The sequence below is a fragment of the Anoplolepis gracilipes genome, chromosome 9 (assembly GCF_047496725.1).
Source record: "Anoplolepis gracilipes chromosome 9, ASM4749672v1, whole genome shotgun sequence".
In the NCBI taxonomy this organism is placed as follows: domain Eukaryota; kingdom Metazoa; phylum Arthropoda; class Insecta; order Hymenoptera; family Formicidae; genus Anoplolepis; species Anoplolepis gracilipes.
The window spans coordinates 6,885,486-6,904,364 of record NC_132978.1 but is presented as its reverse complement, the minus strand read 5'-3'; the positions used below and the strand labels follow the sequence as shown (position 1 = coordinate 6,904,364).

Genomic DNA, 18,879 nt, shown 5'->3' with positions numbered 1-18,879 from the left:
ATTGAAATTGTAAAAAATATCTTTCTCTTTTACATTTTATTTATAGACTTGCTCTTTATTATTTATTTATAGACGACGTAATAATTTTCTTTCTCGAGTTACTGCATTTCCCGAGAGAGCGCGTTAGTGTACAGCGGATTTTTCAAATATACTCATAAGGTTGGCTATCTTTAATAGTATTTCGTCAGTGATTGTACGTCTTTATACTGTGTTTATGTTTATATAGTTTGCGAAAAAAATATTTTGAGAGAGTCTCGGTTATTTCGAACTCTGTAATTTTATAAGTTATAAATTATTATGACAATAATTTAACATTAATTATTTTAAAAAAGCATGCATAATGACATCAAAAACTATTTGCATTGCTCAAGAAGGACCTGCAAATGCCTTAGCTCTTAATAAAGATAACAGCCAGGTTGTGATAGCCGGTCGTAATGGTACGTTTGTTCTAGCATAATTAGTATTTTTTTCGAAAAAATAGATATGTTGTAATTTCAACAGTTATGTTATAACAGATTGTTTATTATAATTTGTGAATAAAAATAATATTATAGATGTATGTATATAGTTTATAATTTTAATTCTTAATTTTTTAATCTTATAATAAAATATAGAATAAAATTTCATATTTTTTAACATAACTGTATTATATGAGTGAATTATATTACAATATAATTATATTGCAGTTTTTAAAATATTTACTTTACTGGAGGATAAGTTTGAGGAAGCCTGTAATCTTCGGGTTGGAAAAAATTTGAATCTTAATTTTTCTTGCAATGATGTTGCCTGGAACCTCAATGATGGTAATTTAATAATTTACTTCAATTATCACATATGTATTTAGAGAACAAATTTTTTTTATAGTATAAAAAGTAGATATTTGAGCTTTTCTGGTTTATATCACAATTTTATTTAGTAAAATATTTAGTTAATGTTCAGTTTAATATTATATGTTACACATTAACAAATTTTATATTAATGTACTACATTAGATTGTCTTATGTTACATTATTTCATTTTATTCTATAGATCATATATTGGCAACAGCAGCAACAAATGGTGCAGTGGTTGTTTGGAACTTAAACAAACAGTCTCGATCAAAACAAGAGCATGTGTTTATAGATCATAAAAGAACTGTAAATAAAGTGAGCTTTCATATGACAGAACCAATGTGGTTGATATCTGGCTCACAAGATGGTACTATGAAATGCTTTGACTTACGAATAAAGGAAGCCATCAAAACCTTTTATAGGTAAATTATAGTATATGTAGATAGCTCATATAAATGCTAGAGATAACGACAAAATCCTTTTTTGATATTTTTGATATTTAATTTCATTTTACTTTATTGTAACAGATTAAACAATTATGATTTAATTTAATATTTACTTTTATTATATTATTCTCATATATATGTGTGTTTAGTAATACAGAATCAGTGAGAGATGTCCAATTTTGTCCACAACAGCCACACACTTTTGCTGCTGTATCTGAAAATGGACATGTTCAGCAATGGGACATGAGAAAACCGGATCGTTATTTTCAACATTTTACCGCACATAGTGGTCCGATATTTGCTTGTGATTGGCATCCTGAAGCCACTTGGCTTGCTACTGCATCTAGAGATAAAACTATTAAGGTATATTATTTTTATATTAATATATTATTGACATTTAGACTTATAAAATATTGATCGTATATTTTTTGTATGAACTCTACAGGTTTGGGATCTGTCAGGTAAACCAAGTTGTGATTATGCTATACATACTATTGCATCAGTGGGACGCATTAAATGGAGGCCACAGAAAAAATATCACATAGCAAGTTGCGCTTTAGTGGTTGATTGCAGTATAAATGTATGGGATATTCGAAGACCGTATATTCCATTTGCAAGTTTTAATGAGCACAAAGATGTCCCCACAGGTGTGGCATGGAGAGGCAATCCACAGTCATTTTTATCAACAAGCAGAGTAATGCTATTATCCACTTTTTTTTATAATACTTTTAACCACAATTGCAATGCATAATGCAATTATCATTTTTATTTTCATCATTATAGGATTGCACTTTGTATCATCATATTTTTGACGATGCGATAAGACCAGCCAGCAAAGCAAATCCACAGAGTGTTGCATTAGGTTTAAAGGGCGAAGTTACATATGCTTGTAAAGTAAAATATGAACCGGCGATTACTGCAAGACAATTGACTAATATAATGAGGTGAGTTATCATGATGCCTCAAAAAATAGTATTACAATTAATAAGATGAATTTATGTCAGAATAGAGTAAAATAGTTATCTCTTTATTCTTTTATAGGAGAACACTTGTAACAAATGACGATACTTTTTGTATGGCTTCAAGTGTAACGCATAGATTCACTTTGAATAATTGTCAACCAAGTTGGTTCAAAATAGCCGCAGAAGGTTATATGCTTTCTGGAAATTTAAATGATATCTGTGATCACAATGCACGCGTCGCAATCGGTTTTGGCAAAACAACTGTAATAATATTTCTGTATTTTGCATACATATGTTTATAATAATTTTAATGTATTTTTGATAATAACAATTTTATATATTTATTACACAGCTTGGTATAGCATGGCAAGTTCTGAAAATAATGTATGGAGATCCTCTCGAGCTGCTTTTAAAAATGTCGCCGATGGCACCCAAGGAAGATATAGTTAATACTTCAAACACAGCACCAGGAGTAACAAAAAATTCTGGTATGGAGCAATCAAACGCAAGCAAACAATCGAGTGAGTAAGCAGAAATATAATAAATAGTACTAACAATATTATTCTATTGTCACCAAAGTTTTGTTGCAATAAACTATTATTTTTCTTAGGTCATGAACATGATGTAAAATCTCTTCAGGGGGAAAATCTGACTGGCGCCGTCAGCGGTGGTGACGACGAGACTGAAACAGAAGCAGACGCTCCAGAAAATCAAAATATTATGGGACCGTCGACTAACTTAGCAGCTGTTCTGCCAAGGTATATCGTTTAAGTTATTTACAGAATTGAGAAGTAACTTGTTACTTCATGTAAAGCCATTATTGTTATCATTATTTTTTAGAGTAATTATAACGGCAATATCGTTACAAATTTTGTAACAAAAAAAGTAACTTTATTACATTTTTCGAGTAATGAGTTACAAATTTAACGATTATTCTCATTGTTATTTTTTTTTAACTTGTTTGGTATAATTTTCATATAAAAAAACATTTATCAAGAGCATTGAAATATGGCATTACATAAAAACTGCTAAAAACTCTTTTTATCTTGTTTCTTTCCATTTTTTAAAAAATATTTACTTAGATAGACAATTTGGTGATCAAATGTTCGAAATTATGAAAATTAGCATATCTTATCAGGATTATAAAATTGCATAAGATGAAGAAAATTTTAAAATGTTAATATTTGCAAAAATGCAATTATTTACAAAATTTAATAAAACATGTAACAACTCGTTACTATTTGAATCACAAGAAAGATAACGAGTTATTTTTTTAAAAAAAAGGAGCAGTAATCAATAACTTTTATAAAATATTTACCAACCCTTTTCTCACATTGTAAAATATCTAAAGCAGATTTTATATATCTAAATTAGTCAAGCTTAATGTAATTAAAATTATAATGTATCTTTGATATTATCTATAGATTGATAAAAATTACAGAAGACCATTGCTCAGTGATGTACCCTCAACGTCGAGAGGTGACTTTATCTTTGGGGAAACTGAATATGAGCCTGTGTCATTGGAACATCCTAGCGAAAGTAGACATACTGTTATGCGTATGGAGGATGACGAATGGACGAAAGAATTACAGAAAGAGGCTTTTCCTTTACGGCACGAAATAAAAGATCGATCTCCACCACCGGAACAATTTCCTAACCATCCCACTGAACTCGGTGAAGATTCAACTTCCGTTATAATCGAGGATCAACCTCAATTAGTAGTACCACTTCTACCTAAGCCATTGTTGTTCGATTTTACGTCCGTGATCTTGGAAGCATTGGAATATCACGCAGCAGTGAGAGATGTACAAACAACAGTATCAATGTTAATTGCCCTAGGAGAAAAGAGAAAAAATTTAATGCTTCCAATAGCTTTACAAGAACATTGGATACTGGAATACTTGGACATGCTTGGCAAATTTAAGCTCTGGCATATAGCTACACAGGTCTGTTCATATTTGAAGGATATTATTTTTTAATAAATGATTGATCACATTATTTAAATAAAAATAACTTAGGCATAAGAGATTTCATTTTATAATTTTATTTGCATAGATAATACAATTGGCGTGGATTCCCTCTATATCTCAATTAAATCAACAATCGACTCTGATACACGTATCTTGTGCAGCATGCACAAAACAGTTGCAACGGTCTGCATGGTTGTGTGATCATTGTCATACATCTGAACATGCTCTATGTTCCATTTGTAATCAGGTAAAAGAATTTTTGATAAATTCAAAAAAATTTTATCATTTAAATTTTCTTGCAATATCTTGTATTACTGTTATTAAATATTTTGTTTCTTTTATACAATATTGTTATCATTATTTTTATGTATTTTCTTTAATCTTTTTTAATGATTTGATTGATTTAATAATATAAAAGCATATAAATATAAGTTTTATATTTGACTTTGAAAATATATTTTTGTTAATTATAAGTTTCTTATGAGAGATTTATATTGCAATAATCGATTACAATTAATATAAATATTGATTACAGACGATTATTACAATATAATAAAATAATGTTATATATAATAAAATAAAATTTCAGTAAAAGAAATTACAAAAGAATTGTTATATAAGAGAAAGATTATCTTATTAGTTTTTTATACACAGGTTGTACGTGGAATGTATGTGTGGTGTCAAGGTTGTGCACATGGAGGTCATATAAATCATATGAGGGAGTGGTTTAATGGCAACCGACAATGTCCTGCTGGTTGCGGACATTTATGTGAATACAATTAAAGAATCCTATTGATACTTGTTAATAATAGTAATAATATGTAATTTTTTGTAAAATTTCTTATTATAATTGTGTTAAACGGAGGCATTATCTCATGTGACTTTTTTGCAACATTGAAATAAATTAATTTTTTTATATTCACGTTTAATAGGAGAAATTGATAAATTATATTGAAAATTTTCTTTATGCTTCATTATTCTCTCTCTCTCTCTTTCTCTGTATATATATATATATATTTTCATTATTCTCTCTCTTTCTCTCTCTGTATATATATATACATATATATACACTACATTTTCAGTGAGGATTGACTCATAATTAATGAAAATTGATCGAGAGAGAAAACCATGAAATATAAAGAAAATTTTCAGTGTATTTTATCAATCTCTGCTATCAAATATGAATTTAAAAAAAAAATATATATATATACATATATATATTGTATTTAAATTTGTTATATATGTATATTAATAAAATTCTTACTAATAAAATTTGAAAAAAATATATTAATAGAATATTTATGACAATAAAAAATAAGTATAAACATTTTTTTTGAAAAATTTTCAGAAATAGATTAAAAATAATATTTTAAATATTTTAAATAAACGTTATTTAAAAATATACATAAATAAGTTTTCGCTTGCAAAAACAAAAATGTTTCCGCCCGGGATCGAACCGGGGACCTTCCGCGTGTTAGGCGGATGTGATAACCACTACACCACGGAAACTTGTTTGATTTAGCTCTCTAGTTTCGGATTATGTCTTATACTAATATAATTTATTAAATTAAAAAAAATAATTAGTAATAATTTATAAACAACGGGTTAATTAAAAACGACCTGACTAGCCAAAATTATTCAATTTATTTACACGACGTTTCGTGTAAATAAACCATATGGTTGTGGTCCTTTTCAAGTGTAAACGTAAATTAAGAAAGAGAAGAAAGAATCCAATGGGACATGTTTAAAGATAGAACTTAATGATGGAATAATTAAATATGTCACTTAGTTAAAAACAATGGTTATTAATTTTGAGATGAACACAAACAAGGAGACACGTCATGTCAGCATGAGTTTTTAAACGAAACTTTCGTTATATATATATATATATAATATAATAAAACTGATACATATTATGGATTATCAATTATTGATTCTAAATGAATTAAGATTTCTTTAGTTTTTTAAAGCATACATTTATATGATATAAAGTTTAAAAATAAGTTTATCGCAAAAATTTGCATAAAATGATATTCAAACTGAATTAAAGTATGAAAACTCGGGACAATACTTTTATATATAAGTATGTATGTATTTATATATATGTATATGTGAATATATGTATATAGATATGCTTATTTACAAGATAAGTCCTTCATATTGTTATTATAATTTGTCAGACTTTTAAAAATATATATCTAAAATTAGACTATTGCTCCCTGTTAGCGTTTATATCAATTTTTGTTTCAGTTATAATTCGTTTATAATTTACTACTTTATGATTTCTTATCTTAAATATATATACATTTTTATTTTTTTACCTCATACACTTTTGTATATTCATACCTCCTCTCTGTATCTTATATACTATTTGTTTGAAGATTTTTAAAAATTATTCATATAATTTTTAATAATTTATTAAATGAATAAAATAGAACATTTATATCGAAATAAAAGGATGGATTGTACAAATAAAAGATAAATAATTGCCATCAAATGTTTAAATCAAATGATTTATTTTGTTTGAAAATAATAAAAGCAGTATATTTATTGTTGGTTGATTTTTTCTGAATTAATATCCTTTCTTTTTATTTGAAATTGATTTTATTTAAATAATATGTTTTACATATTTAAGAAAACTTAATGATGAGCTGCTTTCCTCATCTGTACTAGGATATTTCCAAGCTCTTCTCGCTTCCTCTTAGCACGAATGTGAGTTCCCAGCTAAAACATTAAAAGTCATATTTATAAATAAATATATGTTTCTTAGAAATTCTTTCTTTATATAAAAACATTTTCTAAAAATCTCAATAAAGATTTTATAAAGATTTTTATGTACTTTTTATCCTACTATCAATATTATATATCACTTAATAAAACAATTCAGATTATAAGATAATTGTATGAAAAGGAAGAAATTCTGCAAGTTCTTAACATTACTTATCTAAAAAATGAAAAATTATATACACTTACCCTTCTCTTCAAAAATTTCAAAGCACGCTTATCCTTTGACACTTTCAGCAACTCCATAGCACGTTTTTCATAAGGAGCATGTCCTGTGACCTCACGGATCAAATCTCTCACAAATTTGCTGTGTTTGGTTTGTTTCTAAAGTGAAAAAATTTAGGATAAATTAGTACATAAAAGAATATTGAGAATATTATCTAACAAATTATAAAATACTTATTGCTTGAAAGAATTCAACATGTAATAACAATGAGAAAAAGTGTAGTACAGTATATTTATATTAATTTTACGTTTTTATACTAACCCCTTTTAATCTGGCTGGCCGAATAGAGACAGTTTTCTCTTTCTCGGATTTGCTTTTCGCCACACGAATCTTCGTCGTTTTGTGACCCTTGTTGAGGCCTACGGCCAATTCATATCTTGGAGCCATCCTGTACAAACATAAAAGTCCTTTTGTAGGTTATCTTACTGTTTAATATCACTAAATTTAAACACATATTAATTGCATTTTAATATCATAAATAAAAAATCTAGCTTAGCTGTTAGAATAAGTATATCATTTGCATTTATTCGATTTTATACGGATTATAGAAATATTTAAGGATTCGATATATATTTTACAAACCCTCACGATAAACCGTGACCAGAGTGCGCGAACTCTCTCTTGGAAAAGAGGTTAAGTTGCGCGCAGCGAACAGCGAACTAAAATCAGTCACGTGACAATAAGTGAGAAGTAGACCATAGAATATTTATAATACTAGATTGCTAATTCCGTCTATAAATGATGCCCACAACAGATCAGCCTAGAGTCCCTATTTCTAGGGACTCTATTTAGGGACTTTAGATTAGCTGAGAGTGGGAACAAAAATAAATCTCACGTTGGCAAGCCTGTAATTTAAAAAGAGCACATTCCAGACGTTGGAAAAATAAGAGCGAGAAAGAGTCGCGCGCAAAAAAGAATAAACTGGAGTATATTGTGTTGTAACATTCATTTCCGATTTTATTCATACATTTATAAATATTGTTTGAATCCATTAAGCCTTTATTTATTATGAATAAACCTCTGACATCGAGACACTATCTTATCGATAATATAATAATTAATAAACAAATTGGATACTATACATGGTTGTGAATTATCTCTGGAAAAGAGTTATTTTAAAATAATTCGAAGATGATGCAAACGCGCGAATTTATATTAGAAATGAGCATTATATCATAGATTTCGATATGATGGAAGTAAAATTGGAGACTTGTAAATGACTGTTAGTCTTGGGAGATAATCAACAGAATTAAAAAGATTTATCTAAAAATTATTTATTTAGAGTATGTATGACGTTATTCTAATTACTATTACGCTGTTATTAATTGTATGTATTCCAGTATTATAGACACTATTTTATTTCTTTTTTTTATAGATATGCTTCAAATGAATGAGAGAATGATTCAGAACCCACAAGAAATGCACATTTGGAATCGGCATCACAGGTATGCTCATAGTATAGTATGTTAAGATCACTACAAGATAAAATGGATGTCAAAAATATAGCAATGCGTTAAAAAAAGATATTTGAAGACTTAATCATCCAACATAATAATTTAACTCATATTTTTAAAAACTATAGTCAGAATAATTTTGAAATTTAAAAATTAAACTTACAGACTGATTTATTTAATTTTTATTAAACATATAGATTTATTTACTCAATTTTTCTTTTTAAATATTTTCTGATTTACATGAAAGATTTTTGTTGATTATTGCATATTTTGTTGATATATGCATTCTATTATACAATAATGAAAAAAAAAAAAAAAAAAAAAAAAACGTAATGTTATAATTATTCATATCATATAAAAATAAAAATAAAATTGAAGAATATACATACAAGGTGTTGAAAAAGGAGACAGCTGGAAAGAGTTTCAAAATAAAGTTGATTGTTTTCATTGACAGTAAAATGCTGAAACACTTATTCTCTAATACAATTAGGGGAGAGGGGGGGGAGGAGATCAGCAAAATGGATATAGCTGATCAAATTAATTATTTATATCTCACATATTAGTTCTTTTATATTGTATATTTTTATTTACACAAAAATAAATATAAATGTAATAATTTTTAATTCAGACATTGATTGAAGATATCGTCTCTTGAAATATTGCATTTACATTTGAATATTGCTACTGGCCGATTTGTAATTTATGATCAATAATATTTATGATTATAATCTATAAATGAAACTTGTAAGAGATACTTCGGCTGGCATGCTTATTCAAAGAGGAAGCCGAAGAGATCGCTCATTTTCCACTTCTCGATCGTTTTCATGATGGTTAAACAAATTTCTGATTTAAGAATAATATTTTTATGATTATTCGGCATAGCATAAATGCGTGTGGTTGCATAATGCACAAGGTAACCTTCGAACTCGAACGGGGTAAGCAACGTTACGCTTAATGAAATTTTATTGCTATCGTGGCGAGATAACCCTTCGCGCCGATAGTAAATTTCATGCTTCATCCTACTCATAAAATTGTAACGCTGACTCAGTGTCGATTTTATAATTGTACGATATCTAATTCTAATTTTATAAATATAAAAAAAAGCCATATAAAATAAAATCAAATAGAGTATATAATAATAAATATACATATACATTTATATACATATTGTTAAGACATAACTTTAATAAGATATTGAATTAAAATTTGGGAAATTGTGAAAAGCAACATCTTCCTTTGATGGTTTTCGTCAAGAATATTAAATTAATGATAAATTTACATAATTAAAAAAAATTATAATTTATTTAAATGCCAGCGTGAAGTAAAAGAGAAAAAAATAAATATATTTTATTGAAACTTGATAGATTATATATATTTAAGATTTTGCTATAAATAGATTTCCATCAGATATTTTGATAATCGATTAAGAGAGGCAGGAATAATGACGATAATATGGCGCCGCTGGTGGTTAATTAGATTATAATTTACAATAGTGCATACGGATAAAGTGTATTACAAATTTTACACAATTTGATATTGACGCGTGAATAACAATATTTGTTATCAATTTTATTACGCGTTCGATAAATATATAGGATATGTTATATTTCCTTAGTTAAAATAAATATTTCACAGATAGAGAGCTCGAAATGCTTACAACATGCATAGAATTTATGTACGGCGGTTATCGATTAATTCGGAAATTTCATACAAAACATATTGAAATTTTACGTAACATATACATTCGCAATCGTTAGATTGCATTCGTGGAAGATTTGAAGATTTAAAAGATGCTCGAAATTCTATTCGTAATACTATATAGGAACTAATAAAACCTTGATATATAAAATATAGGTTTGGTAGAAGAATAAAGTATAAGAATTTTAATTCCGTCACATTTTATGTTAATAGACATCGATTTGTGACCTACAAATTATTTCGCACAAAAATTTGTGTGATTGTAATAAATTAATAGATAGAAAAGGGATACAATGTTATAGATATACAATGATGGCATTTCGTAGGGGAAGAGGACATTCTCCCGGTTGAAAGACGAATTGACGTGATTATCGTAGTCATCGTCGTCGTCATCGCTATAACTGTCGACAATATTAGAGTGTGCACGCAAAGATGCAATGAGAATTTGTTACAGCGACTTGCTTTTTTTAACCAGGTTCAAATATAGCATAGTTATCCTAATGATATAAAATACGCGATCGTTGCGTAATAAGGAATATAATGATGAGTAAATATCGTTAGTATCACAGTCAATGCGAGACCCTAAACGAGTTACAGGGTCTAACGTGTTCGGTAATGCCTCGGATCATCGTACGAGTCTCTAAACAAAGAAAAAAAAAAATGGAAATCTGAAAGAATATCGCAGAGATACGCAAGAATCCTAAAATTACTTATTGTTAGATGATTATAATGTATTTATAGTTTCGCTTTTACTTAATGTATTTATTAATGTAATCATATTAGTATATATATATATATTTATATATATACTAATATTAATATATTTTGATGCAACCACGTGATGGCACCACCGAACCGTTCGGACAATTCTTTGGTGAGTCCTCGGCGATGGTAGAGTATAGACTCTAGTGGAGTAGACTGTTTCGCTCTTTTTCTCTATTTCTCTTCCTCATGAGCAGGCGCACTCCAGTACCTGGATGCTCTGCCAGTAAGACACCTTTAGTTGCGTCGAATCGTTCTCATCAAAGTAGACGATCATCAGCTGATCGAGTTTGCTGGGTGCACAGCAAGGCTTGGGTACCCTCTTCCGGTCCTCTTTCCACAACAGACTTTGTAATAACGCATGATGATGTGCCGGATTGTAGCGGGGTGGGCAACGGCCCTTGCAGTATCCGGCGTCGAAGCTTTTCGGATATACAATGAATTCGAAGCCTTCCAAGTCCTTGAACATCACCATCAATTCGTGTCGGCAGCACTTCCTGTTATTATCACCCTTGCACTTGCTACGCCGCCCTTTATGCAGCGACATTAGTTCTTCGGGAGTAGATCTCTTTCTCCTACTACCCGATTCAAAGGTGGTGAATACGTTCAAGGTTGTATGAGAGATATCGCGCCGCGTCGGTCGGCCGTCGTGAAGAAACTCTAGCTCGAAACCGTTGTTATCGAGGTTCCGTTCGAGCCAGTTGGCAGCCGCTTCGGTGAAGTCCAATTCTAGCCATCGGGAATCCGTCGGCTGTGTCTGAGAAATTTTGTGCCGCGACAAAAGACGCCGGGAAATCGGCGTGCAAAGATAAACTAGCACCTCCAGATCACGCGGGCGTCTATGATCGCCTTCTAGAAGGAATCTCAGAGACGCGTGATCGACTGTGACGTCTTCGGTGTCATCGGAAACCGCGACGGGAAAGTACAGGAAGTGACGGTGATTCCCTCCTCTCCAATTGACGCTTGATCTGTTCCCCGGATGCTCTGTAACAAGAAACGTAAATTAATGCATGTACACGAGTATATTACGTAAATACGAAATTATTCGCATCATTTTGCGATTAACTTCTTTAAGCCGAAACGAATTTCTATGTATAATTATTAAGGAATTTTAATAGCAATATATCATGTGTATAAATACTATAGGATATTAATAACACACAGTTCAATAAAAAATGGTTTTTGTAATACCTTTTATTGCATAATAACACAATAAAAACATAATAAAAATGTTTAAAATGAATCATGAAAAATAATAGATTCTAATCTTTGTCTATTAATTTGATACGAAGAAAACACTCTTGATCCATTTAGATTGTAATTGAATTCTCGCAACAATGATACGGAAGGCTGCGCAAGAGTTCTACTCGTAAGCGTGACTCAGTTTCTTTTTGTCACGATTGTCAACGTTTGTGCTCTTTCTACATCTTGAGATTTGTAGATTATATCCACGGTATAAATTTAGCAAACGAACAACAGTTTGCCTATTGTCTGCTATTTACCGTCACAACGGGATCGAATCTTTCCTTGACCCTTACATATAAAAATACAGAAGAGATCAAGAAAAAACCAAGAATTAATTTCAATTTGAATTGAGAAGACGTAACGCTTTACTGAATATTATTCCAGATCTTCTTTCCAAACAAATGGAAGTTATGGAATAAACTTTACACATATCACTTAAACAGCCATAGATCTTTAAAAAAAATTCACGAATTATGCTGCCTTTATATAATATTAAATTTCATATTGTAAGATAAGAATTATTATAAAACAACTCTTTGAAGATCCCTTGTATACAGAATCTGTATATAATAATATATATTATGTTATTATACTATAGTATAATAATAATATATAATATTACATACACATTCTATATATGTAATAAATATAACAATACAATAAATTATTATTGATCATTATCATACAATTTTTTTGAATTAAATTAGAACGAGACTATCAAGCAGTTAATGAGGGAGTAATAAATGAAAACTGTGCGTTGTTAAGTGCCAGGGCTTTAAAACAGTATTACTTAAATGAGACAGGAACTGTTGATTCTCGTCGATTCCCGGCCACGCACGCGTGTACAATTGTCTCACGCGTATTTGCTGCGAATGCAGTTGCACGCATCGCGTTCTGTAGCGAACATTCCTGCTCTAGGATCCGCAATATTATCGCCTACGTTTATTGGCAAGGAATATTTTCGCAAATCGCTTGCCGGATGGAATACTCGTCGCGCATAAACAAACACGACTCCGATCTGACAATGAGTCACGGAATGGTATTCAGCCTTCTGACAAAATCGGCATGTAAGATGGTCTATTGTCGATCACGCGGAGATATTTTAGAGATGAAGCAGAGCGAACCCGACCTAGATTTAACCCTCTTTGAGACATTCGTGTATAATATATAAAAAAATATTTTAAGTTGTAAATTTATTTGTCGCGAATTTCCACGTTGATTTATTGCCTGTTCTCGACTATTTCGTTTCTATGATCGTGAATATAATTGTGATAAATATAACTTTTACTTCATCAAGAATATCGAAGAATAATTCGACGGCTTTTATGAATATGAATTTGAAATAATGATCAATTCACTCCGAATGCTATGTCTCCGTTTGTAACATATTTTATTTCTTCTTAAAATATATCACTGGAAAAATTAATCGCGAGCCACTATTGTTCGTGTAAATATTTCCGAATGAACGTAATTACTAATTAGAGATTTACTCAAAGGAAGAATTTGTAAATCACTTGTTTTCGGCGACTGTAAAGTCACGTTCGAAGAGTGCGAGAATCGAATCTAGAGTCTAGAATGGGAGAGATAAATGTTCCAGAGAGAAAAAAGAAAGAGAAAACCCGCTTCTCTCCGGTTGTTAGCTCTGAAATTCTCGCCCTTCTTCTTTCTCTCTCTCTCTCTCTCTCTCTCTCTCTCTCTCTCTCTCTCTCTTTCTTTAAACACTGATTAAATTTTATTTATGAGGACCGGGGCGCTTCTTAGGAAAACTCGCGGAGTCATTAATTACCCACGACATATATACATACCGTTTTCCGAGTTTGTCACGACGCGTGTTTGGTGCTGGTGTTACGGACGATAATTACGAGGATTTAAGGGAAAATGTCATGTCATAAAAAACGGAAGAGTCTCGTGTGAATTGTGAGAAGAAGGAAGTGCAATGTACTTACAATTAGGACGGCGATAGCACGATTACGCCACACATTCGTTCGAAATAATACGAGTATGCGTGATTATCTGGGGTTTATCTGTCGCCCATTTAAATTTATAACTGTAGTGATTAAACGTTATCTCTAGTCGAGAAAAAGTACGAAAAAGAGAAATTAAAACGAAGGATTCATAAAAGTGTATCTCGAATACACGTCGAACCGTGTAACTTTAACTACAATTTCTTCACGCTTTAAATAAATCGCGGCATAAATAATCGGTGGTACGATTTGTGGAAAACAGTGTTTATTTTCATCGGGATCCGCATTCCGTGAAATTTCATAAATAAACAATCGATCGGCGACACTTTGGCCGAAAAAATTTTTCTCGACGTACAGTTTTATTTGAAAAATAATGTAGACATATAGTTTATTAATGTACAGCTCAATTATATAGTAATTTTTATCGATCCAATCGTATGATTATAATACGTAATAATTATATGTTAAATTATATAATAATAATATGCTTTTAATTGTATTTAAAAATTATTATATTGAAAAGTTGAGTGGTGAAAGCGAAAATACAGTCTCTTTCACACGGTTGGCCACGTACTCAGAATGCGTCACTGATTAAAGCTCTTATTTATGGTGTTATTATGGTGGCACAATTAGGGAGGCAAAAAAGTGACTCTGCATCGCGTATAAAAAAATTCGTGACATCGCTCGACTTTTAGGGCGCTCGATATATTTTCCCTCTTCACCTCCACGACTTGATTATCACGTTTCTCGAATAATTTATTCGACGACGGGCCAACCCATCGTGTCGTTTCACATGTTCGGTAGAATCGTCCGTTACTATTTTTTTTCGTCTTTTTTCCCGTTTGTTTTTCGTAGCGCCACGGAATTCTCTACACTTTTAGAAAGAGAGAGGGCAACACTTTTTTAATCCTCCGTTCATCGAGCATTTCTGCAAATAGATCGACGATCTATTTCTGCAAATTTCCTCACGTAATCGGATGAAAAATAGGCTCTTATAAATGTTTAATATACATATCTACAGTATACTAAAACAACCATATGTTCTTAATTATATTCTCGATGAAACAATGGAGGAGGATCATTTACTATAACTTTATGTTTTTGTAATAATAAATTATAACAAATTAAAATTCTGTACATAACAAAATAAAATATTTATCAAAAATTAACTAAAAGATATATTTTAACTATTTGTCACTTATCACTCTAACATTTTTGTAAAAAGCATTCTAGTTTCTTTAGAATCGCCATTGTGTAATTAGAACAAGATTTGATTTCGGACATTATGTGAAATGTAAAATTGCATAAGAATCTATATATATATATATATATATATTTTTCTCTTAAAATCAAATACCTTCAGTGAATGGGAAATTAATTGAATCTACGTTGTATATTAATTGACAAATTAATCGCTTCCTCGATCAATCGATCGTTCCAGTCCTAAAATATTTCCTCAGAAATGTTTCTTAATGAACACGTTCGTCGAGTAATTCAATGTACATACGTGCATCTCGCACGTTTCGATGAAATCGCTCGGATTTGTTTTTTCAAAGCAACGAAAGATCTACTTTTAGAGAGGGATGGAAATACTTTTAGAGTATCGCGTTTGTGTGATGGATATTATGTGACGATAGCTCGAGCTCTTTGATTGAGAGAGGATAAGTGTCATTTGATCGTGTCTACTATTTATCTTCGCTAATTAGATGCATCCAACAATCTAATTCGTTTGATTAAATAAGAAGATTTGTTAATACGATGTCACACTCGTTTTTATAAAGTCTTCTTCAAAATGATGTGTCATCAAGGATTATTAAAAAATTAGTAAAAATTTAAGCAAATTTATTGTTATGTGATAAAATAAATCTTTTATATTATATGACAGTACTATTAAGAAAAAAAATAAAAAATAAATATTGCAATAGCTAAATTAGTGATTTTTAAAAATATTCTTTGATTTTTATCTCGCAAAAGTTTTTGAGACTATTAATATTTCATTATAATAAAGTAAAAAAAAGAAATATGAATATGAAAAACGCGTTTTTCTATCTTCCATATTTTTTACCGTGCTTTGAAATAAAAATTATAGAGATTCCTAAACTACTGTAGAAAATCTACTGTAGAAAATAAAAAAGTTCTTTTAATTTCTTTCTTTTTCTTATTTTCCTCGCGATCGAGGGAGTTGAAATTAAGCATGCAAACATCAATCATAAATATCAAAGAATCGCGAATATATAAAATACGCGAAGAACACAAGGCATATCTATACCGCAAATGGTTCCTCAGAAAATGGACTTCTATATCCGGAGGATTACATGCACATTTTTCCGAGAATACGTCAATTTTAACGGCATACCTCCTGCTGAAAACAGGACCGCCACGCGTGTCGGACGCGCGCATCCTGGCACGACGCGGATGACGCATCGACCGTTCATTCAATCAGCTGGCCTCGACAATGAATCGACAAAAATACGCCCCAAGACGGTTTCGCTTGGCGGCTGACCAGGTAATATAGGCGCGCAAAATAACTGGTCAATAAAGCGCACAGGAATCCATGGCATTCAGACAATTTCTGCGTGTCCCGAAGACGGAGGCGGTGCGCCTGGTGTGTTAATGCTCTCGTCACTCGATGAGAATTCGACAGCGCGTGCAAGAGAGAGAGAGAGAGAGAGAGAGGGAAAGAGTTGACTCGCAATATATTCCTCCAAATATAACGCCACGCGCGCGCCCGTCAATCGGCTAGTCCGCGTGCCGTGCTTATTATAGGCTTTATCACTCGACGCACGCATCCGAAAATAAACGCCGCGCACGCCGTGACTGTACGCACAGGTGACCCTCCGTTGCTATATAGCCGCGGAATTTCTCGAAAATCGCGTCCGGAATACGATCAACAGATCGAGTTAAAGTGGGTTAACTTGGGACACACCACGCGTGCTAAATTTGGAATGCATAATTGAAAGATGATTCGTTCGAAATTGAGATCTCGACGAGAACATTACAATTTTAATGCTGGTATCGCACATAAAAGAAGAATGTTTCCTGTGTGCAAAAGAATTATGAGAAAGCTCTTTTATTTTTATTTCTATGGCAAAATCTGTAAAAGCTCTGATTAATAAAAAATAGGATGAAATAAATATAATGTTGTATGCAATTAGTTAATTAATTATAATAAGGCGATTTATTGCGATTGACAGGAATTTCTTTTATTTTTGTCGTGCTTTTGAAAAAAATTAAAACATTCTAAATATTATGAAAACTAGTAATAAATTAAAATAGTATTGTTTTGTAATCATATTGTCATGTTAGTAGCGAGACGCGATATTTAAAAATAACAGAATTGTAAAATAGAAAGCGACAATATTTTCAAACCAGTAAATCCGAAATTAACCAGATCGATTTGACATTTCGTAATGTTCGGACAAAATAACTAGCGGCATTCGCATATTTAATCGGCACTTCGTAAAATCGTCAATGTCATCAACATTTCGAAAGTGAAATTCATTTATAGAATATATTTTACCGATAACAAGAGAAATAAATAAGAACGTGATCTCCTAAATTGAAATTTCTACAGATGACTTTTCGACCATATAAGGCCTATAATCTTTCCTTAAATTCTTTCTTTATACTCAGTCAGCTTTTACGCCTTGCAGCTAATAGGCCAGGACTAATGAGTGTGCTGGGCGAAAGTACACCTCGATATTGGTCGGATAATTGAAATAAATCCCGGGGAGATTGGAGAGATCTAATGGACGAGCGGGTGGAGCACTTGATGATCCTTCGCGTATCGTTTACACTCGCAATGATCCCGTTGCCAGTCTCGTCCGTTTGCGTTTCGCGGATAAAGCAAGGCAGACCACTTCTTGTTCTCGCGGTACGTTTCTGCTTCGGCGATTCGTTCTTATTGCATTGGGGAACTCGTCGCTCGGCATTCCGTCGCGGTCGGAATTTCTATTTCATAATAACAGCCGTGTGCGCACGATGCGGGGTTTGGCGCGCACGCTTCAGGAAGATGGAGAAAGAGAGAGAGAAAGAGAGAGAGGGGGGAGAGGGAGAAAGAGAAGCATCAGAAGAGGTCGTCTTCTTCTGCTTCGCGCACCTTTAGCCTGGTATATAGACAAGTGGCCACTTCAGACTGGTTTCGACTCGATGGACGAACTCGAGTACACTCAATGTACATAAATGCGCGGCCTAAAGCTAACCCGGCATAAAGCCCAGTCTGACTGTCTGTGTGTCTGTCTGTCCAGATCTTGCCGACTTTTATCTCGCTGACCCACTACATTTTCAGGGTGTCTGTGATTGAGCGAAATCCTGCGAACGCCGCTTTGCTTCCCGAGCAAGATTCATCAGCGAGACTCACGTCTTAATTTGTCGGATCGTTATATACGGTGCTCTCGTATTGTTCAGATTTTGTGAATCTGACTCGGCTAATTGCTCGACACAATTGAACGAAATGAAGTGGAGTCTTACTATCTTTATAAGACGAGTTGGATGTAAGGATAATCTTTTGTGCAAGACTCAGGAAAATTAAATTTAGA

General features: G+C 31.6%; 3 protein-coding genes and 1 non-coding gene across 4 annotated transcripts in view; 1 reads left to right on the top strand and 3 right to left on the bottom strand.

The window, feature by feature from the left end:
• The first annotated feature begins 192 nt into the window (after window positions 1-192).
• On the top strand, window positions 193-5,232 carry Wdr24 (WD repeat domain 24). The gene is made up of 12 exons (XM_072899586.1): window positions 193-437; window positions 687-803; window positions 1,030-1,252; window positions 1,426-1,639; window positions 1,722-1,970; window positions 2,060-2,220; window positions 2,318-2,501; window positions 2,591-2,759; window positions 2,849-2,996; window positions 3,680-4,184; window positions 4,294-4,455; window positions 4,863-5,232. Exons 1-12 carry the CDS (start codon window positions 341-343, stop codon window positions 4,989-4,991), a joined length of 2,358 nt encoding a protein of 785 aa, XP_072755687.1. The 5' UTR covers window positions 193-340; the 3' UTR covers window positions 4,992-5,232.
• Window positions 5,233-5,644: 412 nt separating this feature from the next.
• On the bottom strand, window positions 5,645-5,717 carry Trnav-aac (transfer RNA valine (anticodon AAC)). The gene has a single exon. It is a non-coding gene; the product is annotated as a tRNA-Val (tRNA).
• A 1,072-nt stretch (window positions 5,718-6,789) lies between these two features.
• On the bottom strand, window positions 6,790-7,938 carry Rpl36 (ribosomal protein L36). The gene is made up of 4 exons (XM_072899080.1): window positions 7,801-7,938; window positions 7,480-7,606; window positions 7,182-7,316; window positions 6,790-6,932 (listed from the first exon to the last, which is right to left on the bottom strand). Exons 2-4 carry the CDS (start codon window positions 7,603-7,605, stop codon window positions 6,849-6,851), a joined length of 345 nt encoding a protein of 114 aa, XP_072755181.1. The 5' UTR covers window position 7,606; window positions 7,801-7,938; the 3' UTR covers window positions 6,790-6,848.
• Window positions 7,939-9,933: 1,995 nt separating this feature from the next.
• Mav (TGF-beta domain-containing family member maverick) overlaps window positions 9,934-18,879 on the bottom strand; it is a 35,494-nt gene continuing 26,548 nt past the window's right edge. The window contains exon 3 of the mRNA XM_072899343.1: window positions 9,934-12,116. Coding sequence (XP_072755444.1) covers window positions 11,320-12,116 — 797 coding nt within the window. The 3' untranslated portion in view covers window positions 9,934-11,319. The remainder of the gene's footprint in view (window positions 12,117-18,879) is intronic.

Bases quoted from the DNA above. Each gene is read 5' to 3' on its own strand.
- Rpl36 (XM_072899080.1), bottom strand. From the start codon at position 7,605: ATGGCTCCAAGATATGAATTGGCCGTAGGCCTCAACAAGGGTCACAAA. The intron at 7,317-7,479 runs GTTAGTATAAAA...TTTTCACTTTAG, and splicing joins GGCCAGCCAGATTAAAAGGG to AAACAAACCAAACACAGCAA. The intron at 6,933-7,181 runs GTAAGTGTATAT...TTAATGTTTTAG, and splicing joins TGAAATTTTTGAAGAGAAGG to CTGGGAACTCACATTCGTGC.
- Wdr24 (XM_072899586.1), top strand. From the start codon at position 341: ATGACATCAAAAACTATTTGCATTGCTCAAGAAGGACCTGCAAATGCC. The intron at 2,760-2,848 runs GTGAGTAAGCAG...TATTTTTCTTAG, and splicing joins AAACGCAAGCAAACAATCGA to GTCATGAACATGATGTAAAA. The intron at 4,185-4,293 runs GTCTGTTCATAT...TTATTTGCATAG, and splicing joins TCTGGCATATAGCTACACAG to ATAATACAATTGGCGTGGAT.